General features: G+C 44.7%; 1 protein-coding gene across 2 annotated transcripts; it reads left to right on the forward strand.

The window, feature by feature from the left end:
• Positions 1–537: 537 nt before the first annotated feature.
• Positions 538–10,554, forward strand: LOC113127054 (probable ribonuclease ZC3H12C). 2 transcript variants are annotated; one of them, XM_026301235.1, is made up of 6 exons: positions 538–634; positions 6,552–7,435; positions 7,615–7,754; positions 7,856–8,090; positions 8,402–8,508; positions 8,709–10,554. In XM_026301235.1, exons 2-6 carry the CDS (start codon positions 6,621–6,623, stop codon positions 10,319–10,321), a joined length of 2,910 nt encoding a protein of 969 aa, XP_026157020.1. In that variant the 5' UTR covers positions 538–634; positions 6,552–6,620; the 3' UTR covers positions 10,322–10,554. The 2 variants fall into 2 exon arrangements, with proteins under 2 accessions (XP_026157020.1, XP_026157022.1); XM_026301237.1 differs by having other exon boundaries at positions 549–694.
• Positions 10,555–14,012: the final 3,458 nt, after the last annotated feature.

The following is a 14,012-nucleotide window of genomic DNA, read 5'->3' on the forward strand; positions in this document are numbered from 1 at the left end:
AAAAAGTTAAAATTAGTTTCACCTTTCAAAAACTTTCTTAAATAGCGGGAAATCTATTTAAAATTCATAAATGTATTTGCTCACTTAATTCTGTCTAAATAAATACATTCCACCAGTATTAATGATCGAATTCATGATATTTTAATATAAAAAGGGGTGTTCAGTCGTAATTTAAACGTCACAGATAAATGTAATCACTTATTTTCACCATATGATGGCGTCGTTGTGCACCTTGCAGCCCATCCCACTTCAAACAAGGCTTTAATAAAGTTAACATTATTTCTGCATCATTTAGTTTCCTGTTTATGCCCAACGAACTGGTTTAACAGGCATTACATCAAATTATTATAAAGATTTGGAAAGCTTTCAAATAGGAAATGAACCGAAAGGGAGTCAACACGTCTGTTTTCCCTCAATATAGGTTTATTTGTCGGGTAACTGCTTCAAATTCTAATTATCCACACACTTGTATTTTGAAAACCCCGTCAGACCGGAAGTCACCTGGCCACGCTCGTCAGCTTGACGCAGTTCGGCTGGGTCACGCTGCAATCTGGCCGGATGTTTTGCGTCTCCAGTATGCGATGGGAATATTTGCTCATTTTGGCCGAAAGCTAAACGTGCGGCTCCAGAACAGGTGAATACCTGCATGCAGCGTCAGCCAGGTGGACCTGTGAGCTGGGAAGCAGGCGGGCAGGTGCGGGGGAAAGCTGCAGGGAGGGAGGTCGTGACGGTGTTGGTTTGCAGTGACCGTGCACGCCCCTGCGCGATCATCCACGATAGTTTGTGTATGTAGCTCATTCAACAGGCTGGGGGAGGTGTCGCTATGTTTCCCACCTTTGTGACTGGAGATCCAGGTGATTAATGGTTTGAGATGAGAGCAGTGTGGGTGCTCTGGAGTGAAGGAGGCCTGAGCATAACACGCCTCCACTAGTTGTTGTTTCTTTGGTGAATTCCGAGTCAGTGACAGTGTTTTCCACCAGTCTGGTCTTCTTCTGCGTATGTTTTAAATAAATCATATAACTCCTCCTGTATCTGCAGGTAATTACAGTGTTTTTACAGAGTTTTATCAGTCCACATAGCAGTCACACCTCAGGTCTGAGGGTACATTGAGTGGTGGCTCTACATAAAAGCATCATCTGTTCCGTTTTCCACGGTATGAGTCCTGATTTGAAAGGCACACTGAGCTGGTGATTAGTGTGATGCCTTCATAACCTGATCCATACTGGGTGTTTTCAGTGCTGGGGGAAATGCAAGGGGTCGAAGAGGTCACCGTGGCAGAAAGTCTCCTGTTGCCTTCTGTGGACCTGGGCCAGTTAGTATTTGCTTTAACTTGCCAGATGGATCTATAACAGAAGAATATACTGGTTTGATACTTGACTAATGATTAAGGTCATTTTTGAGCAAACATCCAAACATGATCATGAGTTGCAGCTTTTATGTGCATTCAGTTATGTCTGGGGAGTCATACTGTTGTTTGGAGCAGCACACACCTGTTTGCTCAGACAGATGGTCTCCAGAGTGCTCTTGTGTGTGTGTCTGTGTGTGTGGAGCTGTTGGTCAGCTGCTGTATCACTCATCGCCCATATCTGACACCAGGCTTACTCAACATATTCCTATTTATCAGGCAGTTGTTTTCTTGTTGAACCTGTGTACAACAAGGATCAGACCGTAGCTATTTAGAGGTTGTTAGTTCATTGGTGGAGTATCTGCAGTTATGTTGCCTCAGTCTGGTTAATGAATTGAGAAAATGATTATTGATAATGGAGAGTCTGAAAGTCCTAATTCAATTTACAATGATTTAAACTTGCAAAAGACACAACCTCTGACATTAGAGATGCTGAAATCAGGGAAACACGTTGCAGTTTTGTTTAATAGAAAAAAAATTCAGTTACCCAGTTTTCATATTGTTATTCTGTGTTTCTGTCATGATGCATCCAGTGTGAACTCTCAAAGTCCCAACATGCTTTCATTTTAGATGTGATTATTTATTAACATTGGTGCACAAGCTTTACAGTCACATAGAAGACAGAAAGGAAAAGATTTGTGTTTCCGAGTCATCTGCCCTAAGTGTGCCGCAACAATGAGGAACAGGTCCCCTCCTCATACTCATTGGGTCATAAAACTTTTTGATGTCCCTCACCCCCCACACTCATCCTTTTTCCCCTCTCAGCACCGCCACACTCTCCTCTTTCCTCTTGCACTCTCTTAAAGGCTACACTAGTCTTTCAGCCAGCCTTGGTCCTTTCTTTCTGTTTCAACTCCCTCCGCTACCACCACCATCCCCCCAGCTCGACACAAAGAGAGGAGAGTGACTGTGGCGCTCTGTAGCCAGGTGTTCACCATTGCTGCCCTGGGATGTAATAGCACCAGCCCTCACACTGCAGCTGCCCTCCCCAGCCCCCCATTGTGTAGCTCTATTGTTCAGCCGCCCACCCCTCGTTGATTCATCGGCCACACAGGGGAAGCCCTTTCAGCTCGAGCTGAGGTGTGTGTGTGTGTGTGTGTGCATGTGCATGTTGAGTACGCGTGCCTTGGGGTAACTGGGTGTTGCAGGCATTTGCCCACAGCCACTCCCCCTGTCTCTGAGCCTCATTGTAAGCCCGCCGCGCTGTGATTGGTGGAAAAGCAGACACTCTAAATGAGGGAATGGCAGACATTGTTGGTCCATCTGTTCTGCCACTCATTGTCCAACTTGTCTGCTTCTGTAGGAGGAACTCAGCTCTGGTGGCCGCTCACACTGAGGACTGAGGCGTCTGGCTGCAGTTGGATGCTCGGTGCTTTACCTGCAGCAAAGACAAACATCAAACGCGGATGTAGCTGCTTTGGGAACTTTGGGACTTGATTTTTCTCTAGTTTTTGAGTGTGTGTGTGTTTTTTTTATACATACGAACATGAGCTAATGCACTTTTGTTGATTTTGGTTTTTTTTTTTTTCATGATCTGGTAAGTGTGATGAGAGTGGGAGTCCCTACTGTTTTACTACTCTTTTACTGATATATTAAAAATATCCTCTTTTTTACCAACTGATACTAAAATAGCACTGAGACGATGCAAGACGCCCAGACTACAGTGCTGTTACCTGCATGACAGGTTGTTCCTTCACAACCAGCTGGGTTGCTTCAGCACTTTTCTGCTGACATTGCTAAAATACATAATTAATGTGACCTAAATTACCAAATGCACTTAAATATAGACACAACCAGCCTCAACTCAGCATAGTTAACACATTCTCTGTATACCTATTTGTCTGATAGTGATATTGTAGACAAGAAATGTAACTTGCAGGCTGAATGTGACCTGGAGCACAGGGCCCAGTGGTGACCGTCACTTTACTACATTACAAAAATTCTTGCTGTGTAGCCCTGAGTCATAAGAGACTGTAAAGCACCTGCCAAAGCTTTGGTTAAGTCTGCAGCTGTTACACTGGCAGTTGTGTGAAATTCAGTGTTCACTGTTTCACTGTTGATATGAAACTTACCCCAACGGTAACAGAAAGTGGTCTTTTAATCTGGGGCACATGAGTCTGAAAAAAAGCAAAAAGCGCTTTAGCTGGAAGTGTGTGTGCATGAAGCTTTAACAGGTCACTGTGTGTCCTCAGTGTGTGGCACTAACTGTCCTGCTGCGTCTTTCTTACTCTGGTGTCTGTGTGGAGACAGGGTGTGTGTGTCTGTGTGTGTGTGTGTGTGTGTGTGCGAGAAGGGGAGACACCAGTTGCGAGTACTGCTCAGCAGACATCTGTTGCCTTGCTGCTGGCGGGGAAACACTAGCATTCAACACGCACGTTCGTCTTCCTGTACTTGTGAGAACACTTCAACCATTAGCCCTTATCCAAAACCTAACCTGAACCTGGTTCTACTCTGGGCCCCAAAACCGAGTCCGAACCCTCAAAAGGTCCTTTGGAAACTGACCTCATGATTGTTTTGAAGTAGAACTTGTCTATTTAACGTAAAAAGAAATGGACCTGGGTGATAATTCTGAAAGCCCCTTTATTTACAGTCATTTTACAGTAAAATTGACAGGCATGCAGCGACATACTGCCACATACCCCCCTCTAGTCCTCCACAACCCCTGCACCCCCCTTTCACCCCATCTCTCACCCACTGTGCACATTATACAAAGCTCCCACACACAGAGCGCTGTAAGGGCTGTCTTACATATTCATTACTGACTCCATCAAAGCACAGTGCTGCTGTGTGTGGGAACGGGCCGGCTGATGTTTTCAGGATGCACCCACTCAGCCTGGAGGTCTGGAGGTGGTGTGATGAGGCTGCTCTGCCGTTGGTCCGTTAAGACACAGCCTGATTTGAGAATTCCACTGTGCACTGAATGCACTTTTCTGTGCAGCTGGGACACAACTAGATGACTTTCTAACACCCTGAAAGACACACAATCAGCAGGAGTTAACGGTGACATGAACATTGTTCAGATTGTGATCAGATTTGTTGAGAATATGAAACAGTGATACAGTAGCTATATCTGGTCTAAAGCAGGTAGGTGAAATTCTGAACCCTCAGTAAATCCACACAAGGTCAAAGTCAGTTTACAATAATGTCATGTTTTTTTCACCAAATCGTTAAAAACAGTAAATCTGTGCAGTCTTTGTTTAGTCTTTGGTATTAATGCCAATATGATGTGAATTTTAATATTGATTCCAAAACAATACTTAATTCAGTTCTCTGCAGTGAAGAATATCAACATGATTTTCTGTCTTTTTCTGGTATGTCTGCGGACCATCGATGTGCAGCTTGTGCTTTAGGTCGGATGATGTCAAGAGAAACTTAACTGGATTCGTCACTTTAGACCATCAACAGAGTAGAGCACACATGAAACGTTCCCAGCAGCCCCATTCTCTCCACAGCAGTATGAGTCATTTAGTGAGGAAGGCATTGTGTATGTGTGTGCATGGCTACCATCCACGCCCACGGTGGTCGATGCCAAGGTCCCAGTCCTCATCACTTCTGCAGGTCCGTTGTTGTATTGGGTGGGTTTTCAGTGAGCCACACTTAAGCCCCTCCGTCCCCCACACCAGGTCTTTTTGTGGTGTGTGGAAGGTGGGTCACTGACTGAACGCCGCAGCCTCTGTCTTGGCATTTAGATGGGAGAATGCTTTCAACAGCTGTAGCTTAGCAACAGTAGCTCAGTCATGTTGCTAGGCAGCCTTTTTTCATAAAATGCGGACTGGCTCCACCCTGCCCCCCCATCCTCTCCCTCATCTCACCCTGCAGCGTCAAGTCCCTTCACTTCCCTTTTCATCATCTGTTCTGTCCAGATAACATGGGTTCGAGTTAGTTTTGCTATAGATAGAAAGACTTTATGTTTACTGACATTAACAAGCCCTAAATTTTCACACCTTTTAATTTTGTTTCCAGGGGTTAACATACACTCAGGTTGCACTTTATTAGGCAGAGCTAGCTGAGATGAATTCAGCCCAATAAAACAATCCTGCAATAAATCCTCCCTAATGCTCAGAGTTTGATGAAAGAAGCTTTCGTCTCTGATGCTGGTTATCTCTATTGCATTATACTGACAGATGTCTTTACTGTATTCATATCACTGAGGTTAGGATAAATAGCAGAAACACCTTACTGTGTAATGCAGCACGAACTACAACTTCCAAAATGATCAGAGTTAAATCAGCATTTTATGACCTTCATGGAGGAGGCCTGTTGGATTAGTTTTAGGGTGGTGTACTGAATAAACTGCTAACTGACCAGCCAGTGTCAGTGTCATGTTGTCAGATCAACTTTCTGAAGTCGTCCCTATAATTTCTATGCAGCTCTGTCTTTGACAGCAATCAGACTAGATCCCATGTCTGTGAAGCTTAAGTGCGAAATGATGGTTGGCTCTGACTCCTAGTGTTTTTTGACTCCACCACCCCAGTAGTAAGAAGCATATGGACCTTAATTACCAGATAGAATGTGAGGGGGGAGGGTCCGTTGGCCCCATCGCTAACGGCTTGGTGTCTTTTTTTGTTAAACAGTTCACCCCCTGTCCCTCCTTATAGTAATGTGCTGTGGTGTGGCCAGACTAGAAAAACGCGGGAGTCCATTAATTAGAGTGAGAGGCCCCATCGGTTCTTTGTGTCAGCCAGTCTGCGCTTCAGTCGAGTCCCCCAACTGTCTGAAACTGCCAGTCAGAGCCAGTTCAGAGCTCTACAGTGTTAGGGTGGCTACGGTTAAAAAAGCCCTAGGAAAATAAAGGTGAAGCATCAGATTACCCTCAATGCAGATACTTTGCAAATAACTTCCCATGCATTTTAGTTGGTTTTGTAACAGACACAATCTTTAGATCACCCAAATATTTGTTTAAGTAGGGATTTACCCAGTTTCCTTGGGGGCGTCACATAAATGTGATTTCATCATATATGGGCAACAGATTGGCCTTTGAGTACCATTGTTTAGCTAGGACAGAAAAGTCAAAGATCCCAGTTTCGTCAGCGTATTTTCATGTATCCTGTTACTCTCCTTCACTGATCTAAATAAGTTTTAGGGCCCGATACAAAGCACGATGCCCACATTTACTCACGCCATCCTCTTTTCTCTCTTTCCTTAGGAACCAATGAGTCGAGCTTTGTGAGAGGGCAGCAGTCAGCCCGGTGTGCTGGATGTCTGTGACACATCCATGGGCCAGAAGGACCATGTGGAGGCAGGTGCAGACCACATCTTTGACCTGGGGCTGGACTTGGAGTATCTCCACGTAGCAGGGGCTGACCGGCAGGCTGGTGGTGCTGACGGGCCCCCTGCTATGGAGGAGCAGGGGGAGAGCTCCAGTAACAGCAGTACCGCCAAATCCCCTCCGCTGGCTGTGGTTGATAGCGGCAGGTCCGATGCAGGGTGCGAGCCAGTGGCGTCTTCCACCTCTACCATCACTGCTGGCCCTTATCCTGATGGAGGAGAAGGAGGGTCAGTTCACAGCAAGAACACCCACCAGCTGCTTTGCCGGACCCAGTGTGTGGACTTAGGCACTGAGGGCCCTCCTGAGCTCCCATCTGAAATTTCATCAGAACTTGAACATGACACTCCTGCCCAGTCCCCAGCCAGCTCCCCATGCAGGCACCTGGCCGAGCCACCTTCTGTTCCCTCCACATCAGAGCAAACTCCCAAGGCTGGTGAGAAGGACTACCAGACTAAACTGGAGTTTGCTCTGAAGCTGGGCTACTCTGAGGAGACAGTTCGATTGGTGCTGTTCAAGCTGGGCCCCGACACCCTCATCAATGACATACTGGGAGAGTTGGTCAAACTGGGCACAAAGTCAGACAGTGATCAGCCAGCTGGATCATTAGCCTCTACCTCATCATCTTCATCTTCCTCTTCGTCTTGCGGTTGTTCTGATTTGCTGGATGGCCAGAGGTCAGACTCACCTGGACCTTCAGACTCTCTGAGTGACCAAGACAATCTGCGGCCGATTGTGGTGGACGGCAGTAATGTGGCCATGAGGTGAGCAGTCTGTTTCAGCTGTTAAAATAAAGGCAGGGAGTTAAATCACTGTAAAATATCTTTAACTGATACCACACAGCTGAAATGCACATATTTTGTGTTCATAGCTCTGTTGAACTACATTAAAACCCAAAAACTTAATTTGCTCTCACCTTCTGACTCTTTGCTTTGCCTGGTAGCCATGGCAACAAGGAAGTGTTTTCCTGCCAGGGCATCCAGCTGGCTGTAGATTGGTTCCTGGAGCGGGGCCATCATAACATCACAGTGTTTGTGCCGGCGTGGAGAAAAGAACAGTCACGCCCTGATGCCCCTATAACAGGTCAGTGCAAGAGGCAGTTTGACAAAAACATGCAGTCAATGCACATCAAACTGTCGAACTGTGATGATTCTCTAACCTCGCCATGTCTCCCTCCTCCACAGATCAGGAGATCTTGCGTCGACTAGAGAAGGAAAAGATCTTGGTCTTCACTCCCTCACGGCGTGTCCAAGGTCGGCGTGTGGTGTGCTATGACGATCGCTTTATTGTCAAGCTGGCCTATGAGTCAGACGGCATAATTGTTTCCAATGACAACTACCGAGACCTGGCTAATGAAAAGCCTGAGTGGAAGAAGTTCATTGACGAGCGGCTGCTCATGTATTCTTTTGTCAATGACAAGTAAGTGGGAGTGGATGGGTTTTGTCAATATGACAGATCTTGGCAGCTTGGTGTCAAAAGAACTGTGGGACTTGTCTATAATTTTCAAAACTGAGTAATAACGTTTTGTATTTCATTCACAGTTGTCACGACAGCTGATATTTAGCATTTGGGTTTAGACGAAGAATCAAAGCTCATTTCGTTCTGTCTGCCTCCACTTTACCATTTTCTTTAGACATTTCCATTCAGACTGGAAATGAGATCTGTAACCTAAAGAACATGCAGCATTATTCTTTAACAAATAGTGCTGTAAATATCTTGTCATCCCTTAGATTCATGCCCCCAGATGACCCTCTTGGCCGTCATGGCCCCAGCCTGGACAACTTTCTGAGGAAAAAACCTGTCATGCCTGAGCAAAAGAAACAGCCTTGCCCATATGGTGAGAAAACATGTGCACTAATTTTTCTTTAATGCACATATACCAGTGTTTCACCAGTGTTAGTTATTCAGCCTCACTGATGATGTACTAGCCCCAGTCAGCTGTGTATTTCATCAGCAGTGTGAATCATTTTAACCTTTACTTACTTACTATACAATCATATAATATATATTTCCCACAAAATCCTCTTTTTGCTTTAGGAAAGAAGTGCACCTACGGCCATAAGTGTAAGTACTACCACCCAGAAAGAAGTGCTCAGCCTCAGCGCGCTGTGGCTGACGAGCTGCGTGCCAGTGCCAAGACCTGTGTCACCACAAAGAACCAGGGGGACACTGGGCTGGTGAAGAGCCACAGTGTGCCAGCTGGCAGCATTGAGGCGAAAAAAGGTGCCCCAAAGAGACAGTCAGACCCCAGTATCCGAGCTCTGTCATACAGTGATGCTGAGGAGAAGCTGCTGTCAAAAGGGAGAGTGGAAAGCCAGAAGAACAGCTTGTGCGGTGGCAGCAGCATCAGTAGCAGTTCTAGTAGCAATAGTGGCAGTGGGAGTATAACCATGTCCCCAGCCCCAGGAGGCCCTCCATCTGGCCTCAGCCTTCCTCAGGACCAACAGTCCAGAGCAGCCACTCCTCATGGTCTCCTACCAGCTCCCAGCCATGACCTTTACCCTCACTGTGAGTCGCCAGACGTAAGTTACTACTCAGTAACGCGTGCCTACTCTGGCCTGAGCCTCTCCTCCAGACGGAGTCCAGACTGTCGCTTCCCCAACGACACAGACCTGCGGCTAGGCTCGATGGGCTCAGCGGGCTCCGAATGCGGCAGTGAAAGCAACGTGAGTTGCAGTAGCAGCTGTGACTCGTACAGTGAGCGGCCGTGTCCCAGCTGCCCTGCAGAGACCTTACTGGAAGACAGCATCCATTTTGCTAATCCCCATAGCTGCCTGTATCCCCACCATGCTGCATCAAACCATGAGCTTTGTGGCCTTCATCCTGCTGATTACACGAACATCCAACACAGCCACACGTCTAATACTAGTGTGCACAGTTACCACCTGAATGTGACGTGTGGGCAGAGCTGTTCTCATGATCAGCCTCCAGCAGAGGCCTCCCTGAAGCGCCCTCTCTACCCCTTACCCCCTCATCTCCAGCACCAACCGCTGGCTACACGCTCCAGCTGTCCAGGTGACTACCACTCTCTGCCCCAGTCCAACTCTCACCCCCCGGGCTCTCCTCTTGGCCACTGCCTGGCCCCCACACGAACGGAGAGTGTATCGGACTCACATTTGTATGAACACCTCTCTACATCGCGCCATCAACTCCGACCAAAAGCTTTGCCCAGCTGGGACACATACTACAGGCAACCACCAATGCCACCGTCACGCTATGAGTCATCTTCCTATCAGGGCCTGCCAGAGACACGCCAGTCCTCCTGGCATACCCCTCCCTGGGCCCAAGACAGCTACACCCCCCACCACTCCTCACATCTAGCTCTCCACGCTTCCCAGACACATTACCTAAATCACCCACCACCTCTGGCACACTCTCGTCACCCGCCTCACCCATCCAGTGCTCCTCTCCCACCTTACAGCACTCACCTGCCAGTGCCCACCCACGCACCCCCCTCCTACGTGCCGCAGCACCCAGAATCCCCTGCACACAGCCGCTATGGGGATGCGAGAGAGAAAGTATACGTCAACCTATGTAACATCTTTCCCTCAGAGCTGGTGAGCCGGGTGATGGCCAGAAGCCCCCACATCACAGACCCCCAGGAGCTGGCAGCTGCCATCCTGGCAGAGAAAGCCCAAACAGGCTACTGAAGAATGGAAAAGGAAAATGTAATCTCAAATTAGAAAACAGTTAAGAAAACAAAGTGTGAGTGGTTAGCATAAGCAGGCTAATGGGATTTTGCATTTGCGGTGCTTGAAAGTACACTGGGTTTGTGTAGTGGAATTTGAAATACTCAAATCCTTTTTTAATTGTCTGCAAGGGGAGCTGTTTCTTTTTAATGAGACAATGCATATGTTGAAAAGGATATAAAATGCTGAGGATAATCCAGATCCCCCTGTAGCCACTGCACAGCCACAATTTTATCAACTTTCAGTGTGGAGAGGGGGAGTCACATGACAAAATCTATAACTTTGGCATGAAGTGCAAGTTGAGGCGATTGTTCTACACTTGTTGTCTTTTTTATTTATTTAGTGTCTTATTATATGTGTCTTTCACATACAGGACTTTTGTATCTAATTCTAAAGGCACTTTTTTGTTTTACAGTCAAATCATAAACTAGTTGGTATCACATACATTAAATATGACCAATATAAAGGATTCTTTTTTCACAATCTTTATGACTGAATATTTAACAGATATGCACTGTACTTACGTTCGGGCATGAGTCAAACAGTATTTGAAAATAGCACATTTTCTTTCTTGCACCTGTGTAGCACCAGAGGGACGGGAATTTGTACTCCCCAATTAGAAAGTGCACTCACAGATAAGAATTCAAACATTTCTGTCACTTTCCTGGGATTTTAATATATGTGGCAAATCCCCAGTTATCACGACTGTTTCAAACTACTGTTTGACCAAGGTCTGTGTATTGTATCAATCTCTTCGTGTATGTTGTGCAGCTGTTAAGTGTTTTTTTTTTTCATGCTGGTAAAAAAAGGTGTCTGAAAGACAGTTGTCTTGAGATGACATCAGTATTTTGGTCAGAGTTGTAGCTGTAGAGATGGGTGACCCTGTCGTGTGTACCTTAGTTTTAGTAAGGGACATCTCTCTCTTTCTCTCTCGCGCTCTCTCTCTCTCTGGCCCTTTATTTCGGGTCACCTCTGGTTTCTGCTACAGATGGAACAAATGGTCCACATTAGTAAATGAAACAGATGTATTGTAAATATATTTAACAGATTCCCCTGCTGTGCTTTTGGCTAACAGAACATATTGTTGTCTGTAGCAGATCTCAGCTGAATCCACGTTAGACAGAGAAAAACCTTGTTTGATACAAATTGTATCATTAACTAAGTCGCTGATGTTATATACAGTACATGGACTTGATCTATCAAACTCTCTTGATGTATTAAATGATGAAATGCATTGATAACAGTTCTGTTCCAATCGAGATGTTCCATCTTTTAATCTTGTGGAAATAGCTTTGAGAAAATTACATACAAAACATAAGCAGTTGTCTGCCTACTATGTTTAGGTATTGCAACTTCCATATCTGCGCTTTTTGGGTTTGAAGCTGGCTTATTTTCTACAAGAGCTCAGTTAAAAATGGTGTGAGTAGTATATTATACACTTGAGAGTGAAAGTGAAGTAGTCTGCTTTTTCATGCAGACGTTGGGGTCAATTCCTTTTTAAGCTTTTTTATTTTGGAAAGTTTAGCTTGACATAAGGTTAAGGCTAATACACAATTATCTAGCTGTTGTTTCTGTAAGTCACAAATTGAGTGGACAGACCTCAACCATGTGTAATAAGTTTTATACTTATTCAGTCCCATATCCTGTGCTGGCCATTTTGAATGACTGTAACACATCAGTGAAGCTTTACCTGAGGTATTTGCAAATATACAAAGCAGTTTTTGGCTGAAGTCTTTAAAGAACCATAAAGAATACAAAGAAATCCTGACAATTACAGCTGCTTAACTGTGCTAGGAAGTTCATCCAGCTGACATGAAAGCTGCTTTACACACATTAAATTAAAACTGCTGAGGCTGACTGAGCACTTACTAAATGAATACAAAGCATTTTTTTTGCCTTGTATTGTTACAGGGAATGTCCACTGGTCAGGTCAGGTGTTTTATTACACACTGACCTGTTCCGGATGTAAATTGCCTATGGTCTACTGCATGTTAGGAAGGCCCAAGAATGTCAGTTCTGCTGCACTTTTAACAGCAGTATATTAAATATTTTAAACGAGGCATTAAACTATCTGTGACTATGCCACATTGCTGTTGGATATTAAAAAGTAATGTTAGGTTGTCGCTGCAGGCTGTACTTGACCAGCTAAAACCCACAAAAGTGTAAAGCCAGTTCAAAATGGCCACCAGGGAATTGAAGTCTACCCACTGAGCTCATCATAAAGTTCATCACAAGCCAGCTACCTATAGCCCACTGATTTCTTTCCTGTATCCAGCGTGTCACATTGTACACATATTGAATACTAGTACGATAACACATGCTGCGGATGAGAGCAAACCTTTGTGTGTATTGAAGAAGCGCCTTCTCTCTGGCCTCCTGGCACTGTGTGTCAGTGTAGCACCTGAGCGTGGGCCCAAAGTAATGCCTCTTCATGGCATTGTGCTAATGACACATCCAATACTCTGAACTATGTTCAGCTAATTGTTATGCATGTTTTAATTTGTTTTGGTTTCTGCCTGTTTCTTTGTGCTGACTTTGTGTACATTGTGGCCTGTCCTTGAAGTTTGTCTTGCTGTTACTGTGACATGACACTAGCTGTTAAGATGCCTCTAGGTTTCACTGTACACAAAACTGGATTTTTTTTGTGCTCGTTATTGTTTATCAGATAGTATAGCACCTTCCTGTTATGTACAAGATAAGGTCCAGTACGAATGCTGTCTTGTTTTCTATACGGCTTAAAATTTGCTCCAAAGGATCAGGAAGCATGTTATGGAATGCGTCCCACTTTATCCACCGTTGTTTGCTTTGGAATTACCCTCGATCATCAATAGCGATAATGACAGTCATAACCTGATTTTTGTGCTATAGATAAAACAGTGCTAAACAGGCCAAGACACTAATAGAACAAATGTCCTCTGGTTTGAATATTTACATTTTGCCAGTGTAACCGATTATTGTGATATTCTCAACTGTAACTGTGGTTGTTCATTAAAGAGAGCACTGCTACAAAAACATGGTATCCATTGATTCAAGGCTTGTTTAAGTACCTACAATATACCAATTTCCACACATACCAGGTTTAAAAAAGAAAAACAGAAAATTCATTAATATCTAATTATAGTTACATAATTTTTCAAACGACAGAATGACGCTAAAGATCCTCTGGTTTCAAATGTAGTATGGGTCCCATGGTTGGACCAAACAATAAATACGTACATACACACATACATACAGTGACTCATTTTGGCCTCTGGCAATTTTTGACGTTTTAAACATTTAATAAAAACAAGTCAGCAGATTAAGTAAAAATCTATTACAAATAAATCTTTTGGGGGGAGGGAAGACTCTCTCCAGAGGGCACATGACCTCAGACCAGGGATAGGATTCACATTTTATACAATAACAAGCTGAAGCACACAACGAGGGTAAAGTTGTCAAGTTTTTGACAAAGCCTAGCCTTTAACCGTACTGCTAATCGATCTGCAACTGTAGAGATCAGTATATCAGTTTAGTGAGGCACCCAGCCAATCTGACAGGTTCAAAAGGATTTTTAAACAAGAGTTAGAAAAGCTTTTTCTTGTTAATATGTCAGGAAAACACTTGGGAGTATTTTACCATCTGTAGATAAAAATACTCCTTCAATCAATTTTAT

Source organism: Mastacembelus armatus, chromosome 2 (genome assembly GCF_900324485.2).
Source record: "Mastacembelus armatus chromosome 2, fMasArm1.2, whole genome shotgun sequence".
NCBI lineage: Eukaryota > Metazoa > Chordata > Actinopteri > Synbranchiformes > Mastacembelidae > Mastacembelus > Mastacembelus armatus.

Bases quoted from the DNA above. Each gene is read 5' to 3' on its own strand.
- LOC113127054 (XM_026301235.1), top strand. From the start codon at position 6,621: ATGGGCCAGAAGGACCATGTGGAGGCAGGTGCAGACCACATCTTTGAC. The intron at 7,755-7,855 runs GTCAGTGCAAGA...CCTCCTCCACAG, and splicing joins CCCTGATGCCCCTATAACAG to ATCAGGAGATCTTGCGTCGA. The intron at 8,509-8,708 runs GTGAGAAAACAT...TTTTTGCTTTAG, and splicing joins GAAACAGCCTTGCCCATATG to GAAAGAAGTGCACCTACGGC.